This window comes from Argiope bruennichi, chromosome 4, assembly GCF_947563725.1.
Source record: "Argiope bruennichi chromosome 4, qqArgBrue1.1, whole genome shotgun sequence".
Taxonomy (NCBI): Eukaryota; Metazoa; Arthropoda; class Arachnida; order Araneae; family Araneidae; genus Argiope; species Argiope bruennichi.
Genome location: NC_079154.1, coordinates 59,625,717 through 59,653,442, shown reverse-complemented (window position 1 = coordinate 59,653,442; position 27,726 = coordinate 59,625,717). Strand labels below are relative to the sequence as shown.

Sequence of the window (27,726 nt, the reverse complement as noted above, 5' to 3'; positions counted from 1 at the left end):
CTCGCTGCACCCACGGATCGCTCCCATTGTGTCGGATATTAATGGACCTTCGGACTTGAACGTCAACTCTCGATGTGGCGGACAATTAAAATGCAACGGACTTTTTGCTTTACCAGAATTATTACAGAAGCATATCCGACGATTTTGATTGGGAAATGTAAATTCATTTATTAATGAGTGTTAAGTATAAGAAAATTAAAGCTAATAGCTATTATAGACCAGAATTACTTAAACTTATTAAACTCGCAATAGATAACCAAATTTCAGGGGAACATTCTTGTCTAAAATGTCATTTCACGATACAAAATATGTATTCATTTGCTAAAATAAAGTTTGAAAATGAAGCAAATATTACCAGGAAAGAAAAAAAAAAAAAAAGAGAGAGAGAGAGAGAGACTAGATCTTGTTGATCATGAAAGAAAGTGACAAATAACCTCGTCCTTTTAATTAATATCACATTAATTATCATTAAGATAATGAGCGCAAGTGATAAACACATCGCCTTCCCGTGCTCCTGTATATATTTATAAAAAAAAATAAGTGCCCCTGTACGTATCAATTCTTGGTTATTTCTTAATATTATTTGATAAACTTGGGTACGAGTGTTTGCTAAAATTAACTGATTTGACGACTAACATTGAATAAACAAACAAAGGTTATTATCAGATGTTTGTGACTATATTGTGAAATCTGTAAAAGTTTCCGCAATACTATTTAGAATTGGGAAACCTATAAAAATGCAAGTAAGTATTTTATAGACTCTCAATTTCTTTTTATGTCCGGACAGAGTTGACCATCTGTTTCATCCGATTTTTATACAGTTAATGCGAACCATCAATGCCCTTGAATAAATCTTTTTAAAGAATATGAGATGCATTCCAAGAATGAATATAACATAAATTAATAAATAAAATATCGCATCAAACAAAAAGAAAAACCGTAAACAATCCAACTGAGGTAAAATCCTTCAACAAAAAGAAGCTATACGAAATTATAATATATCATTACAATAACTGGATAAGACTATCCTATGTAACAAAAAGACTGAATATATGATGTGTTTTAGTGAGATGAAATGAATCGAGCTTTAGTGTGTATCTCATAGAAATAATTTATAAAATGTTCAACTATATCAATACATTTTATGATTTTTTTTAAATGTTGATTAGAAGGGAATTTATAACTATACCTTTATCTAATAACAGAGTTTGAGGATTTAAGAGTAGTTAATGTCGCAATAGAAAATTTACCTCAGTTTTAAGCGGCTTTATCATTATAGTTAATTTAATAAAAACATCATGGTAAATATAACATGATATATTTAAATGGTATCTAAAAGATGATAATCTAACTAGAAGATATAATTCAGTAGCCCATCATTAGAGGCAAGTTAAAATCTCAAATATATGAAAGTATCCAATTAAAAAAAGAAAAACCTTCTTTTATTATTTACGTTCATATATAATCAATACATTACCATTGATAATTCATTAATGCAATAGCAATTTGTTATATGTAATTTTTATAATATTATAATCCTTGCTGAATGTTAATAATCAAAAATGAAATTTAAAATTCTCATGAAAAAACAGTGAGTGTGATTTTTACCTTTTCGCAGAATTTATACGAAGATGAAATATAGAGAATTATATACGAAGATGAAATATAGAGAAAGTGTTGTCATCGTCAAAAAGATCTAATTCGAAATTTGGACCAAGTTTTCATGTTTCGAAAAACACGTTTTTAGCATTATGTGTGTCATGTGAATTATATATGAACGACTGTCAATACTGTATACAACGACTGTCAATGTGGCACGATAACTCAAAAACATTTTTAACTGGAAAAAGGAAATTTCATGCATGGACTTTAAACTAAATTTGAGTTATCGTGAGTTCAGGATTTCGATGAAATTTTGAAGGAAATCCATTCCGAGAAAGTCTATTTGCATAGCTATTCAAGGGGCAGGTGAACTCTATAACAACGAAACGTCATCATCTACGCAGAAAAAAAATTTGACACACTGGGTTAGCATTTAAATGTAGATTCTTAGCAAAATTTGAATCAAATCTACTTATCGTCTGTCAGTCCGTACTTTCACATCCATGTAAACGTCATAACTCATAAATGTAATGAATTAAATTGTTGTGTTCGTGCGTCAACAAAAATAAAATGCAGACAAACTTACTATAAAACTAAATCTTATTACATTATAGATAATATTATCAAATTTACATCAACTTATTTTCATTCAAAATTCTAGCATCGTTTTTAAACAACAAATTAAAAGTTCCAAAAATATCACTGTTGCCAATCTGAATTTCACAACTACTTACAAAATAAAATTTATAATTATTAAAATAATCGTTAGCTACTTTTAAATAAAATATTTACGATTTATGTCGCAACAAAATCAATGAAACTTAGTATGTGATTTTGTGACTATAGATCTGGTTCCGAGTTAAATTTGCTTTCAGTCAATCAGAGCAAGGCATTAAAAATACATTTTCTCACGATAGACTCAGTAAAAATGCTAGATTTACATAAAAAATTTATTGTTTGTCAAAGTCATGCATGGCATTTGCGACTTTATTCAAGGTAAACGATTCTATGCGGGAGAAGAGGGATAAAAATTTTGATGGAAAATCTTCAAGAAAAATATTTCCATTTATTGTATCTATTCGTTCTAGTATTTTAAGTGTCCATACATTTATGTTTGTTTTGATAATTTAACATCAATTAGAACTTAAGTCCATTCTTTTTGATAAGCAGTTTAACCAAAGAATGACGGAATTTATATAACTGATAAGGTACAATACTTTAAATTACAAAAACGTAAACAACGATGGAAAAAAATATAGTAGAGTCTTAAAATGTTTTCAGTCGAATTTAATTTTCGCTTTGATAAATTGTGACTGATTATACTCATTCTACAATGAAGAAATATATATTTTAAACTAAGGCTATCAGAATTTGGCAAAGATTTGAAGCAAAACACTCCAGAAATATGTTAAGATATAGCAAAAACAATAAAGTGAATGATCCGAGCTCTGTGGAAATTTTACATAGAAATTTTAAAATCCTCTAAGCCTTTCTGGGCATTTGACTTGATGTTAATTATATTTTTTTCAAAGCCTAGCATTCTCGAATAATTAAAGAATCAGAATACTCGATACGAAAATGAATAGCAGTTTCTTCTAAATGGAATAAATATTGCATTTCTAAACTATACAACAAGAATATATTTCATTGTGCGTGCATATTCTTCATGTTTTTGTGTGCGTGGGAAATGGATCCTAAATTCAAATCTTGAAAAAGTATTTATTTTCCTTCAAGATATTTGTTTAGTAATGATTCGTTTTTTTTAAGAAATTCAATACTCTGTTTTGTATATTATGTGCAAGGAAATAAAAAAAAAATGATATTTAACAAAACGTAAATAAGAATTTTGACTGAAATCATCTAGTTATTCAATATTATTTTTAAAAAATATTTATTCAGTAGTTCAAAGTTTTGAATGCTTTTTATTCTATTTTGCTCGATTAAATAAGAAAATTGATAAATGAAACGTCAGTTTACGGCAATAGAATCGAATGGTGCAATAATTTTCTCAATATGGACATAGCTACTTTAAGAACAGCATTTTGATCCAAAATGCATTCTTTCTTGTATCGATTGTTACTGAGAATATCCGCTTCGATGACGGCATAAATAAAAAATTCCATGAATCATGCCGGGAAAAAAGAATCAAGCGACCGTAAAAAATTCGTCATAAAGAATAAAAATGAGATTTCCGTTTAGTATTCACGATCATGTAATCGAAAAATCGGCAAGAGAGTAGAATTTATTATCATATTGTTGCCATTTTATCACAGCTTTTGTTTACTCTTCAGTGGAATGGAAATTGTTGATTAAATAGCTGTTACAATAATATTTACAATTTGTACCGTCATAAAAAAAAGGAGTGTACAATTGTTTGTTCAGATGCCAAACTCAGAAAATGGAACAAGAACGGTTTCTATTCTTAAACTTAATTGTGACTCATCTACCCGAGCGTCGGTGGTATAACGGTTAGCATAGCTGCCTTCCAAGCAGTTGACCCGGGTTCGACTCCCGGCCGACGCAGCTTTTTAATTTTGAAAAAAGAAGGTCTTCAAAACGTGCTTGTTAGAAATTCATACATATCCGTTCTTAAAATGTGCGTGTTAGTAATTAAACATATTTTTTAAAAATTCTATATTTTTATAAAAACATGTTTTAGGCTTTTTTTTTATATTAAAAGGAAAGAAATTTGAACCTCTAGTTCTAACCACTGTTACATGATAATGTTTTAGATTTAATTCCTTCCCTACAGATTCTTTCATGTATCGATTGTTGCTGAGAATTCCCCTGGTTTGATTATATACCATTACATTCTGTGCATAATTACTTTTACATCACACAGTTATAGAGGAGGGAAAATGCATTAGTTATTTCATAGCCTGCCTTCTTATAATACCATTTCGCCAAGATTTTCAAATCAAGTTTTCAAAGTCATAAAATTGTATTGAAATAATTCACGATGTAAGATTAAATTTGAAACAGAAGGGCAGAAACAAGTTTTGAAAATTAAGTAGTTTTGAAAAAATATGAATTTACTGATTATTTGAATTGAAAGTTATACCTTGACAGTAGATATCAGATTAGAGTGCATTTCAGAAATAAATGAATGATTAAAGAAAAGAAAAAAAACATTATTTCAGTCGTAATACGGTAAAATTTGGAAAATTTATTAAAATTAAGGAAAAAACATTGAGTGGAAAAAAGATTGTCATCTTTGAAAATTTAATTTTTTTGCATTTCAAAAATGGTATACAAATTATTTTTGTGCTATAATATGAATCAAAATTATCGTATTTTATTGAAAAAATACAAAATTAAAAAAAAATTTATTAATTTCCTAAACTTACAAATCTAAAAAACTCAATAATCAAATCTGATTAAGCTTAGAAATCCTCTTTCGCAATTATCATGTTTACCCATAAAATATACTACAGAAAGTATACTAACGTAAAACATTATCATGTTAAAATGCGTATAATTTCGTACTAAGTTTATACTATATATTATAATTTAATCTGGTTTCAGATTATGTTTTTTTCTTTTAAAAATCATCATGTAAACCCATAAAATATACTACAGAAAGTATACTAACGTAAAACATTATCATGTTAAAATACGTATAATTTCGTACTAAGTTTATACTATATATTATAATTTAATCTGGTTTCAGATTATTCTTTTTTCTTTTAAAAATCATCATGTAAACCCATAAAATATACTCCAGAAAGTATACTAACGTAAAACATTATCATGTTACAATGCGTATAACGTACTAAGTTTATACTATCTATTATAATTTAATCTTTTTTCAGATTTTTTTTTCTTTAAAAAAACACCTTTTCTAATAAAAAATATTGATTATTACAAACAAAACTGTGCTATGTATGAAAATCTTTTTGTGTAATATTTTTTTCTTAAAAAAATTCTTCTAACAGAAATCTAAGCTCGCAAATTCATCCATCTCCTTTCTTCTTCATGATGAGAAAGAAAAGAAAAGTTAGGCATATTTTTCTTTACAACTCCATGGAAAAGACATATTAATTGTTTAAAGCTATTAAGTAAACGTCACTGAGATTTTTGTATGTAATATTATCATATTTAAGAAGCGCAATATTAAACACAATGCTGATATTGACTGAAGAAACTGAATATATTTGAGACAATCTAGAGCAGCAGTGGTTTTTATTCATTTTTGAGAAATATTAAAGACAGGAATTGATTTTACACTGAATTTTTACTTTGTAAAATTCTATAATTCATCTATTCCCATTCCTTTGATGTTAATAAGAAGGTTCAGTCATTCTTGGATTTCTGATTTTATAATTATTTGAATTTTTAAATTTTAAATGTTAAATAAGTAGTGAACTTTCATATGTAAAGTAACTGTTTTTAGACTTTCATTTTTGACGTAAATTTTAAAATGTTCAGTGTTATTTTGAATCAATCGTTCGTTTTTAAACAAAAGGAATTATTAAAAACTTCTAATTGAAAGTAGTTACGCAGATTAGGCTCATTTCAATCCTACTCAATTTAAGATACATTTTTTAAACATTGCAGTAAAAAATATCCTCAAATTTTGCCTTATTCCGAAATTAATTATTGTAGCATGAATAGCCATCTGGGCAATTTGTGAAATCAGCTCTCTTTTTCATAATGAGTTTTATATTTTAGGGCACAATTTAAAATTGCGAATCCGAAATTTATTAAATGGTGATTGGTTTCCAGTTGCATCGCTACACCCGACTGGTTCTTTGTATTTTTATTTAACATGAATCGTTAATTAAAATTTTAATTTCTGTTTTTCGTATTTTCAAACTGTTGTTTTCCAAATTTGCTTTTATTATAAACTTTTTACAGTTAAACCTACAGCTAATATGATAAAAATGGCAGGGAATTCTTTCATAATAAAAGATGGAGAAGAATCAAAGTATGGCCGCAAAAGAAATCGATTATCTACCAAATTCCATTAACAAAATCTCCAAGATAAGCATTCGTGCATTGTCTAAGGGAAGCAAATTAAATTGTTGTTAACACGGTAGCTAGTGATAAGAAACAGTGGCGAGAATTCTTTCAAGAATATGTTTTCAGTATACACTCCTTTCATGCTCACGAACTTTTGGTTTATTTTTAGACCCCTTTCTGTATAAAACCCTCCCAGCCTTGACGAATATAACCAGTTACCCCCGAAATCTGTGTAAACGGTGTAGAAGTGGGGAGGGATAGTAACAGGAAAAGATAGATAGCACTTCCATCACGGCAGACGATGTCCAGGTTGACAAGTTGTTCCGTTCTTCTCACCACACAATACAGCAATCAAACCGCCCACCAGGCCCACTTTGGAACAACAAAGTGTGGGCAGGACCGGCGCCTCCCCTATCCCTCTACAACACAGGAACTCATTATCCCATCTTGATCGTTTGTCCACATCCGCAGAGTATGGGAAGACACGCGACTTGGTACAAAAGGGCAATCAGACGACAGTAGCAGTGGCACGCGACAGGGGGATGGCCGCCGAGGAATCAGTCATCGCGACAGTGACAGTTTTTCCAAAAGGCCGCACATCGGCGCGCAGCTGCATTAAGTTTGGAACATGGAATACGTGCGCGCGTGTGTGAATGGGACTTGTTGGATTTGCCTTTTTTAGCCTTCGAGAGTAGAAAGTCTATTTCCACGTGTGTGTTGGTTTTGACTTTTTGTGGGGTATAAATGAGAAAATAACCGCCCTTTCCTTTTTTTGGAGGAGTTAGTAGAATCCCCCCCTCCCTTCAGATTTGATCAGAGTGATTTATGATGGTTTACTAAGCATCTGTAAAGAGTGGTAAAGATTTAAAAAAAAAAAAAAAAAAAAAAAAAGGGCAGTTGGGCAACGAGAAAGCAAACTGCAAAGAAAAACTTCAATCAAAAATAACTCTCACAATTCGTGTACGATTTATTTTTGCCACTAAATAAATTAATTAATATTTAAATTGCCATTTTGGTACAAATAAATTAAAAATAGCTCAAAAATCAATGTTTAGTTTGTATCCAATGCAAATATCAACTTATATTTATGTGTTATAATTAGGATTTCTGTAATTTTAGCAGTAAATGACATGATTAGGTCAGAGAGAGAGTCTTTTTTTGAACACGTTTGTATCATTGATTTTAATTTATTTATTCCATTTTAGGATTGTCTAATAAATTGAAAATAGGTTCTCTTTTTACATTGATTGATATTAAGGAAAAATAGCGTGCATCGAAATTATCAAACTTAAAAATAAATATATGTTATCATGATTAATCGGCTATCAATCTTTTCAAAAAAATCAGGAATAATCTGTAGTGATTGAAGCATGAAAATATTTTGTTGTATTTGAATTACGCAATCTATAATAGGTGTTGAGTTAAATCTAATTTGTTGTTGTGATTTATGGCACTTTACAAGCCCGCTGACAGTTATCTGTCAGCGATTTAAGCCGAGTGAACGCCTCTTGTTTTTTCAGTAGCGCCAACTAGAGCCAAGAGTACGACTTAGCTACTTCCTTCGTCACATTCGCTTGCACAACCCCTTTTTACATGGAGCACATTCACACACCTCACAGATAGAACATAGAGGAACAACCATGCTCGAACCGGGACTCGAACCCAAGACGCCCAGGTCATAGGGAAGACGCGCTATTCTTACGCCACGACGCCGGCGAATTGAATTTATTGGTTTGTTGTCGCCACAAATTTCAACTTTCAAATTTAAAAATTCCATTGACACTCGCGGAAATCTTGAATAAATCATTTAGCTATTTTGTTCTTATTTTAAAATATGAGTAAATGTTTTATTTAGAGTGTTTGATTCTGTTCTTTGCACGCTTTAAATACAAAATAATTAAACGGATGCTTAAAATGTTATAATGAAAAAATATAACCGACGAAATCCAGAAAGCAATCAAGGAATAATAATAATTTTTTTTCCTTTCTTAATAATAATACCTAATAGCCATATAATAATAATAAAACTTTAGATAAGCAATTGCATCAATTCGCATGACATTATATTCAGCGAGAAAGGTAACTGAGCGTATCATTCTGCATCTAGCTGCTTATTATCTCTGCTTTGTTACGATCTTTTACTCGTTTATTTGCTTCAAGATGCATAGTGAACTTCAAGATTAAATAGCGCATTTGACATGTTTCACATGATTATGAGCTGATTATGTCGCTTTGGAATCGGCAGAAACCTAATATTTACGTAGTGAGTAAAATTTTAAAATAAATTTTACTATTATTTATCATTTGTATAAAACCTACAGCCCGCATTTTTGCATAATTTTGATAACGACACTAATAATCATTATTCAAAATGTTAACTAATCAAGCTTAATAGATTAATTAATTTAACGAATGGCATATAACATAATGTATCGTTTACACATCGCATTAGCCATGGAAAATCTGTAAACTTTCATTTGCTGTGAACAGATACATTTACTGAAATCACTCTATCTAAACTCTACATGATCAAGAATGCTGCATATTAAGTGAGAGTACCTGCACCCTGGCTTCCGTGAGATCGGTCTTCATGGCTATCTCCTCCCTCGTGTAAATGTCCGGATAGTGCGTTTCCTGGAAGGCTCTCTCCAGCTCCTTGAGCTGGGAGCTCGTGAAAGTGGTTCGGATTCGACGTTGTTTGCGCTTCTCGGTCAGCACGCCATCATGGCCCGTGTACACTTTATACGGCAAACCGCCTGCAAGAAGAGAGGAGAATCAATACAGAAGCAACCAAGTTTAAACAAATACATTGCAACATTCGACATTAATAGCAAGTGAATTTGATAGCACAGGAAAAGCTTTGGAATTCTGTCATTCAAATAGTTTTAGATGTCATTTACTGTTGCATTTAAAAGTGATAGATATATTTGAAACAAAATTAAATGAGTCCCGACAAATAGAAATTTTGAATTATAAAATCATAGTAAAATCATCGTAATCATAGATTATACAGATCGTCTACAATTAAAGACACGGTGACAATGCTTAGAAAAATGCATGCAAATTATTAAGAATATTTGAAATGTTCATTAAAAATAAGATATCTTTAAAAAAAAAATGCTTATTTAGTTCTGAAATAACCATTTGGATATAATTGCTATTTTCCTAAAACATACAATCGTTTTATTAGTTTTATACAGTCGTTAATACTTTATTCTTAAAAAAATTATAGTTTTTTTTAAAATGATTTCAAAGCATAAAAAGCCCTAGTCATCTGTTATTTTATAAGAATAGATTGCACAAGTCTGTTTCTTTTCAGTTTGTGTTGATTGTTTGTTTTTGAAGATCTTCAAATTTTTCCGCTGTTCTCATTTTCAGAGTATAAAAACATTTTTTTCCCCCCTAAAAGAGAGAGAATCGATAAAAAACACATTACTTTATCGATTGAAAGCATCCCTACTTCATTGAAAGATGTTTAAATATTTCTGTATTCCACTGTTTACTTCGGGATCATTCATAGATATTTCTCAATGAAACTTTGCTTCGCATATGAACGAAAATTTATTGACACAAATATGGCAAATAGCATAAAATGATCAAAATTATAGAATTATAATCAAGAGAAATATTTAACCCTCCAGCTGCTTATCCCGAGATTTCCGTGGGTTGGCAATCAGTCCATTTTTTGTTGCATCCCGCGTTTCTCGCAGTTTAGAGCGCTTATTTTTACAATTACAAATTTTTTATTATATTATGTTATTATCGTGTAACATATAGTATTAGTTCACTTTTTTTTTGAAAAATATTTGAACTTATTTGTAAACATCGTATCTGAATAGTGATTTTAAAAAATTACGCAATCAGAGGGTTAAATTATTTCTTAAATAATTAAATTTTATACAAAACTTAAGATAAGATACTTAATTTTGGAGTTTTAAGTGAACAGATTTAAGAAAAAGCATTTGTAGTTCCTTAACAAAAGAGAAACGATATTATTAAAAAAGTAAGAAAATGGAGAAAGGATTAATAGTAATATTATTTTGAATAATTTGAAAAAAATTATTAAGAAAATATAATTAATTAAAATGCAGAATTCCGATAGCTTATATTTATTTTTGTCTAACATTTTAGTATTAATATAGGTAATAGCTTAAAAATAGACCATACTACGCCACTCTGATTGTTTTGAAATCTGCGAAACTTAATTTTAATGTTAGAGATTTTATTTATCGAAAAAACCTGTCATGCTGATTTTATATCTAAAATATCCTACATGTTAATAACTATGAATTTTGTAATCTGAATTTTCCTTCCAAGAAATTTATTAGTAAAACATATACTAAATATTCCAAAGATAATGCCATTCCTGATTATTTAAAAAATAATGTTTACCTTATATAGATTTCATATGGATATTATTATTCAAATTAAAATTTTCAAGTTAAAAGGAACTACACGAAACGACTTTGACTAATAATTTCGATTTTCATTGAATATTAACTTTCTCATTTTTTCTATGGTATTTTCGAATACTTTATCAGATTATAATGTAGAAATATCATCTATATTGATAAGCTGATAAATCATTCTAATAAATTTTTTAAATGGTGTTACTTAAAGTATGGCATAATATATGTAAACTTCATAATGCTACAAGCAGAATGGAAAAGTGTTCAATAAGATGGGACGTTTCAAAATTTTTGTTATATTTTTAATCTAAAATTAATCAAAATCTTAACTTATTTCCTCTATATTTTAGGGACATACTATTGCACAAAAACCATTTCTACATCACTTAATATTGTTAAAAAAGTATTTCAGAAACTCTAATTATAAAAAAATTGATAAAATTAAAAAAAAATATTTTAAATGTATTCTACAATCAAATTTTTCATTATTTTAGTTGCGCAAAATACTAATTTTAATATTTTAAAACTCTTGTTAATACGGACATATATGTTTAAATTAGATCTTCAATTAAAAATTAATTAAAATTTTAAATTTTACTCAATAATTTAGAAATATATTTTTGCAAAAAGTTCGTTTTTACACAAATTTCAAATTTTAAATTAAAAAAAAATCTATGATACCAGTTTTATTTCTGACACATTGTCTCTAATTTTATTATGTTTTAAAAATTACCCCTAATATATTTCACAATAATACTTTTCATAATTTTAATAGCTACATTTCCATTTATATGCATTGCTGCGATATGAAATATATTTTTGATATGCATGTTATGTCTACTGTACAATTAAACGTAAATTTTAAAAATTAAATATATATGAATCAAGCTCAAGATATCATCAAACTACAAAATAGAAGGGTGTTTTTTTTTGTTAAATAACATATTTTACTAATGTAATAGCACGATATCTGGCTTTACTTAAACGAATAAAGATTAATTTAAATTCTTCAACATCCATGGAATTAATCAGATACCTTCGTCTTATCATTAAAACTTATATCATTTCTTTAATTCTAATATTAAAATCGAAACTTATAAGCTACAAAAACAACAATCAATTACAAGAAGCATGTGTTTTGTTAGGAACAGAAAAACTTAGAAAAAGGAACTCAAACTAGGAATGTAAATAATGTCCCTTCCCCAAGTTAACTAGTTTTAAAAAATTGGTTACGAAGCTGGCACCTAGGAAAATTAAAATCCAACTCCATTTCATCACTTTCCCAGGTTGTTCTAAAGGTCTTGATAAGATTAGGAAAGTTGGCAGGCCCTAATTTGAAAAGCGCATCGCGGAAGAGAGAGTGTAAAAAAGAAAAAAATGGCTACGTAAGAGATGTGGAAACAATGCCTAATTAATCAAAGTGCAAACTCAGGCCCCGCATCCTTGCAGCTATCAGTCCTCCCGGAAAACTAATCTTGCAAAACAAACTTTTATTATGTTTTAAAAAGTCGACGCGACTCGAGAAGGGAGATTATAATTAAAATGTATGACCGGTTTCAATTTCCGGAGAACTGCATTCGCTCTAATAAAGTGTTGCCACTCTCTAATGAACAAAGTCTGAAATTTTAGTTTTTTAAAAAATTTCTAACGTAGTGGTGGAGTTTGCTTACGTCTTTGTTGCTGTGACATTAAGCTTATGGCACACAGGATTAACATGGGAGGGAATTGTTGAATACTTTCAGGAATATTGGATTCGAATAAACTTTTTTTGCTTTCTTTAAGAGCGATTTATGCTTGAATTAATATTCGAAAATTTAAAAGAGTTTAGTGAATTTACAAAGGAGATCTTCCATAGAATTAAAAATGTTTCCGTTTATGTGAGATAATCATCTAAATTATGGCTCTTGGAAAATGGTTTTAACATTACAGCACCATCTATTTTATTATAAATAGGATTATCAGATGTATATATATGTATCACTAAAAAGAATTCTAAAAGTATTATAAGGCTATTCTGTTTGAAATTTCCATGGATACGCCCAATGAGATTTTATGAGAAAAAAATTATGCTGTTAAGAGAAAATGTCGCATTCTTTGAAAAAGATTTTCCTGAAATTTGAATTATAATACCGATTCTAAATGTTTTCGCTACGTTCTCGATTTTCTGAAATGTGGTGAGATTTTACTTTCGAATTTCATGATCTTGAGGATCAAATTAAGTTAATGGAGAACGGATTATTTGTATTTTTAATACAATATTTAATTCCATGCTATTAAAATAATATTTTTATTATTTGACTGATATGGAGGCACATGAGAGTTATTATATATATTTAATATAATTGTTTTCGTAATTTTTCTAATCTAATTTTGAAAATAAAAAAATCATGCAAATGGAAAAAAAGTATATTTCTGCTAAATCATTTATTATAATTATGAAATAACTTGTTCTATTCAATGTAAATATTTTTCGCTAATAATAAAGCATGAGAAACAAAAGTTTAAATAAAGAGCTGTGTCGATGAGATTATTGATAAAATTTGGATACTTAAAAAACAAAATTTTTGGTATTGAGTTTCCATTACGTCTTTGTTATTTTGGCTTATTTTCCAATGGCTTAGAAGAAAGATCGTGAAAGATAATTCAAATAACATTTATGGGATATTCATATGTATGAGCCGTCGCATAAAATACTGAATAAAAACATCAGTTCCATTAAAATTATAAAATAATTTTAAACTAAAAGTAGCTTATATTATTTCAGAATCCTTCAGATTCAAATTCAAAAAATCAAATTATCAAAAATCCTTGAATTTGAAAACCTTATATTGAGCTTATGAAAATAAAAGACCGTATGGAATTTTTATTAACATCATGTGCAATATAGTTGACTGAAGATTATCTTCAATTTTGTAATAAATGAATTTCATGTATTATTGCGAAATAAAACTGAAAATACGTATGTTAGATTACTTGATAGATTTAATATTAAGTGATAATACTGTCTTAAGTGATAAATAATGCTAAAAATATAAAACATTTCGTAAAATAATTCGAATTTAATTTTGTAGATTGTTTTAGGAATCTTTATAGTTATCAATACTCTTGTAGAAGTATTATATTTTAAAAATTGCGATGCTAAATTAGTTTTAATATTCGAGTACACAAGTTCAAAGAACTCTTGAAGTTAAGATCCAAAGTAATTAAGAAAACAAAAATATTTTGTAATTTTAAAGCATTCGTCCGTCCCCTTTGAAACACAGTAAAATAATGAATAGTTGAAATGATGAAATTAATTATATTGTCATAATTTCATACGCACGTTAGTAACAATTCAAAAGTATAAAAAGAGTAATATAACAAAACAAAACAGAAAAAATTTACATTAAATATTATTTAAGAAACAATTTATTTGTGTTGGTGTTGCTAATATTCAGTCGATTGATGATCGTTTTTATTAAAACAAATAGGCTTTCTTAATTGTGCAGCTCATAATTGCTTTTGCAGACCAAAAATACTAGCACATAAATTTAAATCATTAGAAAAAATTGAAAATTTTTTATTGGATTAATTTATATTTAATAACCTGTACATATCTCGATGGTAAAACAGACACCGATTGGATACTAAAAATTGGAAAAAAGAAAATACAATTCAATCAAAATATAAAGTGTTAATAAATAAAAGTAAACCTGAAAAAAAAACCCAGTATTATTAAAACTAGCAGTATTAACCCATTAACAAATCAAGAACATTTTGCTATCGATTATTTTTATTACAGTTTTCTATAGTATCTATATGAGAGAACATTGCAAACGGATATTTCGGAGAATTAAAAAAACAAACAGTAGAATTGAAAAAAAAATGAATAATTATAAATTATAACTGCAAGAAAAAAAATAATTTTAAATCGACTAATTGCTTTTTAAAGTAATAAATAATATTGAATCATGAATTAAAATACTTTAAGCCGAAAAGGTGTACCGAAGCAATTGAATTATAAAGTTTAATCAACAGGAATTGGCAACAAATGTAATTTAATTTTGTAAATTTGCTGTGATATTAATTAAAAAAAATTGAATCATAATTTAAAATATCTTTAAACGAAAAATTACACGTTTAAGCATGTGAATCAAGAAGTTTCATCAACAATTAACAATAAACAGAGTTAAATCGCTGAATTTTTTTATGGTTATAAATAATGTTGAATTATGATCATCAGTTTCTAAATTGAAGAAGAGAAAGCAGTTGAGTGGAGTAGATTGGTCAACAACACTCAAATAGCAGTCGCTCGAATGACGTTAAAACTCACGCTCTTGAATCACTGCCCTTAATTCGGCGTATTAACGAATTAATTACCTCCAAAACAATAAGTGGAGAGAAAAAAAAGGGCCCATCTCAAACAATTAGATCCCATTATTCCTTCATTCCGAAGAAGAAGAAGAAGAAGAGATAAAAATATCTTTTATCAACGCGCACAGGGCCAGCGAACAAAAAGCTCCGCAGCAGCCAACCTGAGCTTTTGGAAGATCTTTTACTCTGGGTTGAAGAATGAGGCGAATTAGCATGCGCTTTAAGGATGGCAGTGAATTGCAATTAGTGCTAATCTGATTTTTGCTAATTATTCTCGGTTACTTAATTAGCCCTGATAGCTGGTGCGGTGGTGGCAAAAACTCAAGGCCAACAGGTGGTTTCGGAAAACCCCCTTGCTTTTTCTTCCGGGACGGGGTGTGAGCGGAAGTTTATCTTTTGTAGCGAAAAGAAAAGGTTAATTCGAATTTGTGTCGATGGATGGACAGATTTTTATTTGGCGTTTTTTTCACGTGACAGGGAAGTCATTTTTACTTTGCTGGAATATAGTATGATGGGATCTGTAATGAATCCGTGAAAAAGACTTTTGATTATTTTTTTTTGTCATTTGCCTTTGAAGGAAATTTTCGCCATAATAGTGAAAGAAATGAAAGTAAAAGAATCGATTTGAAGGAGAAGTATTATGCATCACATATTTATTAAATTACCCTTGTCTGGTCAAAAAAAAAAACAATAAAATAGACATACATATTTTTATTTATTTCGTAATATAACATAAATTGTTTATGTCGCATGAATTCTACTTTAAACGTGGTTTAGAAGTATTTTCTATATCTATAAAGATAAGCATACACTTATAGTTTGAAAATGCTCTTACTGATATAAATAATTAAATTTTATATTGCTGAAGTCTACAAATTTACAATTAAGTCAACAAATATAATTCTCTGGTCTCATGAGTCATATTTCAAAAAATAGTCTTGACATTCATTATCTCAATCATTTTAATAAAAAAAATGGTTCTCTTTTTCAACGACTAAAACTGATCGAGTCCGAACATTTGAATTTCATTAATTTTATGCCAAACAACATCCGCCTCCTGCAAGCACAGCCAGTTTATTGGCAGATCTTCGAAGCGGCCACTGAAACAGTCTAAAATAGTGATATCCAAAGTATTATAATTCGGTCTATTTTAGCTGTAGAAAAACGGGATTTTCTTTGATTAAAATGTCAGTACGTTAAAATTATTTAACAGTATGTGAACAATAGAACGGGAATACAATATAAAAATTTAAAATTCACCATTTTTACTGCTTTAGATTCACTATTCATAAAATATAATTTTTTATCCCATTTAGAGTGTTTTTACAGTTGGAAGAATATATCTATCCATCTATATAAGTTTAAAATTAGCTATTTGGGCACGATTTGATGAGTCCCTATATATATTTATTTAAAAGGTGATAAGATTAAACAGAATATACAGTATTCTTTGAAAATCAATTCAAAGCTTAGGACAAATCGTTTCGTCTGTTGGCATAAAAACTTGACGTTAATGTTTCATATTTAGATCACCTTACTTCGTTCTGAATATTTTATTATCTACCTTTATTAATTATAAATTTAATTGCGAATATACAATTCTAATCTGTTAGTTACAATATGATTTGAATTTAAACAAAACAAGGTGGTTTTTAAAACTATTTATAAAAATTTATTTGTTTTAGACATTTTTTTATTATTTTAAAACGAAACTTTAATGAATTTAGTTATATTTTTTAAGAATTTAATAAATAAAAGATGTAAGAAAATGTATTTAAGCCCAGGATTTGTTTTAAAATGATTTTTAGAAAACACTGTGCACTTTTACATGCAAAGAGTTTCGAATTTTACTGTACAGTATTCTGAAATATTTCGTTGTTTTCTGAAATGAAACTATAGTTTAAAAGCTGAGATTTTAGCAAAAAAAAAGCTTAAAATATCTTTACTTAATTGCAGATATTTCAATTCGATTTTAAGGAATATTCAAATTAAAGATATATTGGGGAAAAATTCAAGAAATGAAAATTTTGATAGTACCAGATGTTAATATTTATTGAAGCGTATTTTTTATTACAATCCGTTCGATTAAAAAAAAATATCATGTTTCGACAGAAAATAGTAAATTCAGTTTTAAAAGATTACATATTTGTTGAACGTCGTAGGAATGATGATATAATTTATCATTATGTAATAAATACTCAGATATAAAATAAAATGTCTTATTACTATTTAATGACAATCAACAAAGATACAGTATAGTCTGCATTGTAATTGTCAGAAAATTCAATTTCGAGATTTTTTCGAAACCCCACATTTTCAGTCCTGAGTTGAATAACCAGTTTTGAAATTGTATCTGCCATTGATCCTTTATTTCTTAATACAATTACACCACAATAGAACAAGACAGAAAAATATCTATCAAATATTAGCTGAAATCTATCCTCGGCAATTCTGCTCTTTCGTGTGCACGTAATAACGATAGTTCAAAACATCAATGAGTTAGATAGAGAAAACTCACTAACAAATTTTATTACTGTAATTGTAAATATAATAATCTAATTCTCAACCTATTCCGTACGAAGGTTGATAGTCTGTCGACCTGTTTATGTGAACGCAATAACTCAAAAATATAAGGAGCAGGATAAAGAGAATTTGATGCGTGATCTTGACACAAAAATGGTAGATTTAGCCAAATTTGGAATTCAACTGAGAATCTGGAATTTCTACAGACTTAATTCTGTTAAAGGAAAAGTGTCTTCTTATTTATTTTTAGTAAATGTGTAGTGTACAAAAAAATTACAAAAAAAAAGCATACAAAATTCTCTGTATTGCATAATTATGCTAGATAATTAAGGAATAAACTCTCCCACTATTTTCTTTTCTTTGTTCGATTTTGAAATATGCCATTATATCCATCATAAGAATATAAAAGGAATTTTTTGATACAGTATTTTAAATTAAATGAGATGATCTCCACATCATTTAAATAGCATATTTTGTATTATTGTTAATATTCAAAGTATGTTTAGTTCTGCTCCAGAAAAAAATAAATAATGCTTACTTAAAAAAAGTATTAGAATTTAAAATAACCGCTGAAACACAATTGGAGCAAATATGTAAGATTCAAACATTTAATAATCAGTTTTTCCATTTCCAATATATAATACTTTATTTTATTTTTATTACTTCCGTAGTTCTTTCTGTTATTAGTACTATTTTAGAAACTAATACATGAGATTTAGAATGAAACACATTCTTGCTAATTCTGCATGGTTCTGATACCATTCTGATTCAATATTTGCCAAAGCGAATAATTCTGATTAAGGTGTCTTTCATTAGAAATATTCATAAAAAGCCTTTTAACGTCATTAAATTTTCTTTTTCTTAAGAGATTATCCACATCATCAAAAAGATTCATGGCAATAATTGTTTATCTGTAACTTCATTTCAGAGAAACAAGTGAAAATAATCAGTTCGTTCTATAACACATTTGGTCACAAAACACGTAAGCGCATTTATGATTAGACTCATTATATTCAAATATATAAAACAAAAGCAAAACAATTTTCAGCATATGCAATATATTTGACTGCTTTATTCATATAAAACAGCAATGTATAAAAATGAGAACTAAAATAAAAAATAAAATAAATTACAAATTTGAAAAGCGAATTAATTCTTATTCCGCATTTATAATTCCCTTTCTGCAACGAATCATAAAAGTTTGTTTTAATTGTTTTATTTTTATGATATTATTTATTCTGAATTTATTTTGATTTATAAAAGCATTTTTTTTTTTTTTAAATGATTGGTATAAGGCTATAAACGAAAATAAAAGTTGACGTCTTATTTCTAAGATATCTACAAATTTGTTTTTTTTAAGTTATATATTCCATAAAGGTATATATTTCATTGATATTCTAAACCTCTTATTTTTTACATATAGACTTTAACAGAAGAAAAACTGAAAATAAATGCAAAAAGTAAAGGAAGAGAATAAAAATAATTTGTTTAACTCTAGCCGCCTAGTTTGCTGGAATTGATGATCGTCAAAATTTTCATTTAAACATATTTCGTCTTAATAGCGTCTTCAGAAAAATATTTTTAAACTTTAAATTTTTATAGATATATATTTCATATTATTTTACAATTCTTACGTCATTCGTATTATTTTAAAAGATTGTCGATTTTAGAATGCATTTTCTTTATTTTTTCTCTTTTCCTTTGAATTGGTAAAAAATGGATACTCTTTGCTATTTCTAGTTTTTAAACAATGTACCATAATTTTTAACCAAAAACAATATATATAATTTGTTTGTCTATAAATATATATAATTTGGCACTTTTCATCACATTTATTCTATTTTAAATGCAAATTAAATCTTTCACCGATCCTTTTTGGAATTATTTTAATACATCGCTTGCTTTCTTTAAACCTGCTTTGTCAATAATGATCTGTATTAAGAACAGAAGTTTAATTTCCTTATTTTGTACATTTCATTACTTTTTTGTATTAATATTGATAGTAATTCGGACAGTGAAACAAACAAAAAAAATCTGCAATTTTAATAGTGATTTTTATCAGTTATTCCGGTGTTATTTAAGAATCCTTCTTTTTACATTATTGTTCGTGCTATGTTTAATATTTGCTCAGAAATTTTACGCACTTCTTTAATATTGTGGTAAAATACAGTTAATTTTTTTAATTGATTAAATATAAAAAAATTATACAACAAAAAAATTAACATCATTGAAAAGATAATTTTTTGAATTTTAAGTAGATGTAAAAATTCTTTTTGTACTGTTATCATTTTGGAAGTTATCGCGAAAAAACCCAAAATTTCGCCTAATTTTTAATTAAAATTTCAAAAAAACTAACACCTTTGTTTATAGTCTGTAGAAGGCCAATATCCACACACATGCACAGATACATTCATCCATATTATAAGTAAAGACAAAGATAAAAGCGCTATGTAAAAAAATATATTTCAAAATACGCTGAAACAATATTTATAGAACGAAAATCAAACAATATTATCAGGGAAATAAATCACTGAAAAAAATAAATTTAAGCTTTACTTCATACTTAATTTTTTAAAACATAAAATAGTAAAAACATATAATTTTTTATCCGATTTATAAGCTGGCAAATTTTAAAGTACGCATTAAAGCAGAATCACATTCACTTTTGATGAAGGTCTCGAATTTAATGACGATTAAATATCTTTACTTTAAATAAAAAATTTTACATTATTCGCACTAGTTTTAAATATTCCATTCTATATTTTCAACAATCACAAAAACAGAAAAAAGAAATCATTTTCTAAAACTGAAATATAAAATACTGCCAAATTAAGCAAAGCCAATCACTAAATGTTATAAGAAAATTCACTTAATTAACCGCAACATAACTTGCAATTATGTTGCGATTCTTTCTTCTTTTTTTTTTTTTTTATTAATATATATGAGAAAATTTTCGTTTACTGCATGGGAAATAGAAAAATAGATTTAAAACTTGTGGTTTGAAATCTGAAAAGGATTTTGAAAATTATTTTATTCTCAAAAAGTATCCTAATTAAAAGTATCCTTTGATCCTAATTAAAAGTATTTGCAAAATACTTTTAATTAGGATCAAAGAGAAAAAAAAATATTTCTGAACTTGAAATCTCATAAATAAAGTTCGATAAGTCTTATTTTTATCTGCAGGAATAATCTCGTTTATTTGTTAATTTAAACTTATACCAATGACACCATAAATCAATTAATGATAAAATTCTACGGCAAACGATTTTTTAAACTTTTTGTTTAGATTTATTTGCTGAAAGAGTTAAGTGAAAATGCTTTTATTTTTGAATTGTAAGTATTCTATTTTATGAAAAGGAAATATTTTGAATTATTAACTTTGCCAAGCTATATCAAAGATTGCATATAGCTAGTAAATGTTGTATTTACATTTTATTTGGAAATTTATTTCTAATTTCAGAAATCTATTATTATTTATTGAATGTATTATAAATATTTCGAATTCAGTATTTTTATTTCAAAATCTCTAGAATATATAAATTGAGTTGCATTTTAATCAAGTTACCATTTTTTCATACTCGAAAGTATTGACAAACATATGTAAACTTAGTTTAAAATTTGCTTGATTTTAAAACTAAATGTTAGAGAAAAATAGTGTATAATAATGTTTTTAGTTTCTATTTTATATATTATATATCATTTAAATAAATATTTTCACTATTCCTTAAAAACATTAACTTTTATTTTAAAGTCAATGTTCTAATCGTGAAAACACTGGATTGCAAATAAAATATCACATAATCTATTTTACTGTTTTCATTTACCGATTGTTTTCAAAATTCTAAAATGCATGGATGTTGGCAAATATTATTTGTAAATTCTAATGTGTTCTGCTAATAATACAAGGTATACACAAGCTGTCTTTATTGTGTAAACAGTTTTTACAATATCTTGAAATTCGGGATGAAATATAAAAAGAATGTTCGGATTTTTTTTCTTTATATTCAAAAATTGTTAATAAATGAATGAAATTTGAAATTCCCATTATGCTGTTTTTTTTTATTTTTAAAGTTTAAAGAAGATTTAAATTTTTGTGTTTGTAGATGGAGAAATCTATTATATTCTTTTATTCAGCGAGTTTAAATTACAAGGTCTGATTATGCTCAGTTATTAATTGAATTTCAATTAATTCTTAAGAAAATTGCTTTCAAATATTTCATTACTGGTGCATTCAGAATGTAATTTTTGCAAATTTAACTGATTGTAGTTATGAATAATTTTTAAAAAAAATAAATAAATTTTGGCTTATTTAAATAATTTAGTAAGTGCATCAAAAGTTTATCGACTTTAATTTTATATTGTTTTATAAAGAAAATATGTGATGAACTAGATCAAATGCAATAATTGTGATTTCATTTGTTGAAAAAATCTTTTATTGAAGAAATAATGTTTTTTTTTTATTTCAAGACACTAAATTAATTTATAATTTTATCTGCATAATTATTATTATTTAAAAACGAATAGTAACACATTTTTTCAAAGCAGACGATAATTAAATAGTATTAAATAACGAAAGAATAGCAAAAATTAAATAAAATCAGACATAATTTTTTTGGTCTACAACGAATGAATTTGTACATAGAGAATAACTAAATGAGGTCTATGTAAAGTTATTTTTCTCTAAAATATTCAAATATCTCCATAGAAATGAAATCTTTGTTAGAGTTAATTAGTATATTTCTATTTTTAAAAACAAAAATTATCATGAGGTTGTCGTTAAAAAAAAGTTAAATATGTTCGATGTCATATTCTTATGGTGAATTTATGGTTAAAATATTTATAGAAAAAGAACATGTTTTATTTTCCATTCTGCCTGTTCTATATTTTTACTCCTATTTGGTATCAAAAACAACATTATTTGAATGCAGATATCTATACATGTTTAAAAAAACTCGCAAAGTTTCGTTTCTTCATTTTTTTAAAGATTATGTATTTTGACATTACAAATCGTTTATGTTTCTCTTAGGTTTTTAAGAAATTATGCCTTTTGTAGCTCTTTCGTCTTTATACTAGACACATAAAAAGCTAGTTCAATAATCTAGCTTGTTCAGTATAGAAGTATTTTATGCTATTCAGCAGAATTATAGAATTTCTTTCGTGAAATAGTTTATTACAAGTACAAATGTGATTTCATAATTAAGAATAATAAATACTAATTCAAAAGGTATCAACTTCCCAAATCAAACAGATTATTGATTAATTTTAATCTGTGGCATGCTTTTTCAAAAAATTTAAAACGTATGCAAAATTTAGCTTGTCGAAAATGCGATGAATTTTCAAATTTTATTTTATTTTGATTCTCCGTTGTGTGAATTACATGAAAAAATGATATGATTGATTATAATACTAAATCGTTGCATGCTTCAATATAAAAATTAATTTGTTACGAAGGATCACAAAGTACATCTCTCTTATATTGGTAGCTAAACAATAGCCATTGTTTTTCTATAATAAAAGCTTTCATTTCAGATTTCTAGCTCGATATCTATATAGTAATACAACAATTTATAAATATTTTTATAAACTTTTATTCATTTATCATTATTTTAAGAAATAATAATGAAAAAATCAAACTATCAAAAAGCCTTCTAAAATACACGATAGCAATGTGACACAAAGAAATACGTCTAAATATTTCAATGCCTTTCAAGAAATTTGTCTACAGTGTTGATAATAAATGCTTTTTTTATTATTTATTTGCTGATCCAAAACAACAATTTTGAAAGATTCATTCTTAGTACATATTTAAGAATGAAACAATAATTATTTTAAATATAAAATAGAAGTAATAGTTTAAAACAAAGTACATTAAGTCATGATTATAAATTATACATAAAAATTAAGACAAATAATTTCAAAATTGAGTCGATATACTAAAATGAATATGTAAAAGCAGAAGAAATTATTTTTTAGAAATCATGATGTATCACTGAAAAAATGTGAGATACTTAATAGGTAAATATTTTTGATTATAGAATTATTGATACCTGTGTAAAATTCCTACGCGGTAGAAAATTATCTCATTCTTTGCTTTTAAAATAAAGATGTTTTTCTATTTTTTTTAATTTAACCAAAATATGAGATATCTTATCGTATTTATATTATTCCAATTGGAGAAAAATTACGATTGAGATTAACACACATTGAATTATTTCTAATATTTTAGATGAATTTAATTTTCTTTCGATGATATCAATTTTTTTTATTAGAAAACAAATAAGAAATAGAAAAGGGACATAAAACTACTAATGAAATTTAAATATTTCCGGTTTATACTATAATGTGCTGTTATAGCTAAATCATTTAAAATTGAATTAAATTCTTAAAAAATGATTTAGACGTTTCTAGACTTATTGGTATAAATAAAAACCATGCATTTTATTTAGTGGTGAAGGAAAAATTAAAATCGATTTTGAAGTTAATTCATATTGTATTGGATAAGTTAATTCATTAAAACTTTTACTTTATTGTTTTCATTTAAAACAATTTTTATTATAGTTTGAAGAAATTTATCGCAACATTTCGAAAAATGTGTTTTCACAACAAAGCAAAATTTGAAGCATTTAAAATTAGATGCCTAAAATAGAGAGGAAAATCATTAACTTTCTGAAGGTTTTAAATCCTAAACAAATTATAATCAAAACATATTCATTGCCCTTTATTTTAAAAATATAACTCAATTTAAAAAGATGCAAAAGTGAAACTTGGAAAATATCTTTTTAAAAATTGAATAATATTTGTTTCTTACTTAATATTAAAACAGATTGTATAAAAAATATATCCGAATGCTAATTAGTTGTTTATAGGAATATTAATAGAAATTTCGAAATTTCTAATCTAAATGGCAATTCTGTTTAAATCCGTGAAATTATGCATTCTCATATTCAGTTTTTAACCAAGCTTATATTTTTAAATTGAATACAAAACAAAAAGCTTACAATCTGCATGCATCACTTTCTAAATTGTTAACACATTTCTTAAATAATAATTATAATAATTCTATATTTTCTTTATTATATTTAGATAAACTAGAAAAATGTATTTAGATAGGATATTAAAAATAATCGTGGATTCTTTTTCCTATCTCTGAAATCAACCAAAAGCAAAATAAAACACAAACATACATTTTTTTTAAAATCATAAATCGTGCTTTTATAAAGTAAAATAATTTTTCAAGAGAATTGCATTTTCTAAATTGTTATTTTAGCTAATAAATGATAACTATTTATGAAATACTATTTAAAAATAATCGGAACGTATTGTTCAATTCTTTGGGATATAACAGAGATTCAAACTGCCGAATTGACTGATAATGAAATGGCTTTTAATATATTCAATTGATTAGCAGACACAGTCAGAAGATTTTCAAAAATAAATACGTGCTGCTTTTTAATACTTTGCGTTGTTCAAATAAACTCGCTATTAATTTTCAGTTGCCATAAACTTGATGCGTGTTCATGTTTATTTTTATCCCTTATACAAATTTAATTTCCGGTTAATTAATTTTAAAATTAGATGAAATTCCTCTTTTTTCAATTTATGAATGTTTTTAACATTTTGTTGCAGAAATTTATGAATTTAAAGAATATTTAAAGAAGAATTAATATTCTTAATCATTATAAAACATAAACTTTAGTTTATTTTTCTTTATTCATATTTTCTTGAGTAATTATTATATTTTAACAGGATTGTTTATAATAGCAAAATTTATCTGTATGGCAATCAATAGTCTAGTTTCTTAAAGCATTTAGATTTGAACAAATTAATCAAATTAATTTAAAATTAAATATAATAGGAATTTTTGCTGAACCCCCATTTTTATATTGAAATTAAGCTGTAAAATAGAATTGTGTCTTTTGATTACATTTGTTTTGTTTCTCTTCCTTAATTTCTTCAAATTGAAAACATGTTATAACATTTTTATATATTAGCATTACTGAGATTTTAAATAAGTTCTTGAAATTAATCGCTCTGCTTGTGAAGTTATTTTAATTTTTTTGTAACAATTATACTATTAGAATGTAATTTTTACTTTAAGAATTATATGAGTTTTCAAATTTTGATTTTAAAGAATTTTTATATGAGAAACAATCATGTAATAGTTGATACATAGTTAATGTTATCACATAAATTACTTATATGCAATAATTAGTTTTTGTATATAAAGACTTAATTAATAAAAGCTTTAGTTAAATATTTTCTTATTACAATTGATTTAATACATTTTCTTTACTTATAAAGAGAGATGGAAAAAATTGAATTGATTTGTAGAAATCAAATCATTTTCTTTAATGATATGAATTTCGATTTAAAAAAATTAACGGCATTACATTTTTCACTTATTGCATTTTTCATTAAAAAATAGATTAACTTTCAAATAAGATAAATACATATTTTAATATATGCTATATTACATGCGAAATGATAAAAAATGAAAACATAATAAAAACTATATAAATTTAAGTAAAAAGTAAATTAACTAGGCATAATACATAATATTGAATATAGAGCATGTAAGAAGGCTATAGTTACTTTTAAGTTGAATCTTAATGTTTTAAAAGTGAGATATATCAAATTACCAAAAAAAGGAGAAGCTTTGTTTGCTTACAAGAAGAGATAAATATGATTTCATGAATACTATCAGAAATGCTTATTAATTAAGAAATTAAAATATTTATCTTACCAAAAAAGTTGTATTCATTTTTAGTTATCCAAATTTAAAGTATTCTGTCTAGTACTCCGATAACGTGCATCATACTTTACACATTGAAATAAGGTTGAAATTAATAACGGTAAATTTGATGCTAAGGTATTCAAAGTTATCCAAATCGTTTTCGAAATATTCCAAAGACCAGATTAGGAGCGATATCCAAGTGAGAGCAGGACCGAATCACACGAAGACTAGTTCCGAAATGCTCCGTTGTACCTTCTGACCAAAAGGTAAGAAAAAGGGAGGGTTTTTCTTGCGAAGATTTATGTGTGGCAATGGCCTATGATCAAATTTGGGCGGTCTGGCCTTTCTTCTACTAACCGGGTTAAAGCTGCGCCCAAATTGAGTCTAAGCAAGAAAAATGACGTATATAGGGCCGGCTGAAGAAATATGAATCCGGGCTCGAGGAAAATCAGGTTAGCTGCCAGGGATCTAAATAGTCATCCTCTGGATTATTCAACATCGACCTGGCGCTATCAAATTATTTAATTTCCGGGCGGCCTTTTCCTTTCCTCCTCAGCACTCTCTCCGCCCCACCCGCGCGCAGCCCCCGCTCCGCGGTAACCGAGTTACCGAAGCCCCGGCGTTTAAAGGCAAAAGGTTCCATTCCTCCGATTGCTGCAACCGGAGCAGCACTTGCTCCAGGAGGTTTGGACCACGGCGGAGGAATGCCATCTTCTGTGGACAAAAAACTTGATGAATTTTAAAATTTGGCGTTAAAGAAGATCAGAACTTTAAGGATAGCTTTGGCAATAACTTTGAAGACATTGGGAAATAGTTTTAAAAGTAAAAAAAAGATTATACTTACTCTGCAGCGCCATGCCGGCTGAACTGAAAACAGAGGCTGGACCCTGGTCATGTCTTGGTCTTGCTGCTACCATACCACAGGGTGGGGGACCTACGGCCGTGGGTCCTCCGAAAGATCTGGGAACTGCTGCCGTGCTGTACCTATAGGCTGAGGTCATCTGACTGCAAGAACCTAAGTCGGCATAGGAGCAAGGTAACTGACAGCTGGGCAGCTCCATAGTGCCCAAAGAACAGCTGGGGTCAAAAGTTGGCTGGTTCAGGTACGGGTAGTCCATACTGATGGCCAGAGGAGAAGAATGA

At 27.3% G+C, this 27,726-nt stretch overlaps 1 protein-coding gene and 1 non-coding gene across 2 annotated transcripts in view; one reads left to right on the top strand and one right to left on the bottom strand.

The window, feature by feature from the left end:
• The window catches only part of LOC129966616 (paired mesoderm homeobox protein 2B-like), a 98,899-nt gene extending 71,441 nt beyond the window's left edge, over positions 1 to 27,458 (bottom strand). The window contains exons 1-2 of the mRNA XM_056081115.1: positions 27,428 to 27,458; positions 9,124 to 9,320 (exon numbers count right to left, since the gene is read on the bottom strand). Of these exons, the coding sequence (XP_055937090.1) occupies positions 9,124 to 9,320; positions 27,428 to 27,440 (210 nt within the window). The 5' untranslated portion in view covers positions 27,441 to 27,458. The remainder of the gene's footprint in view (positions 1 to 9,123; positions 9,321 to 27,427) is intronic.
• On the top strand, positions 4,054 to 4,125 carry Trnag-ucc (transfer RNA glycine (anticodon UCC)). The gene has a single exon. It is a non-coding gene; the product is annotated as a tRNA-Gly (tRNA).
• Positions 27,459 to 27,726: the final 268 nt, after the last annotated feature.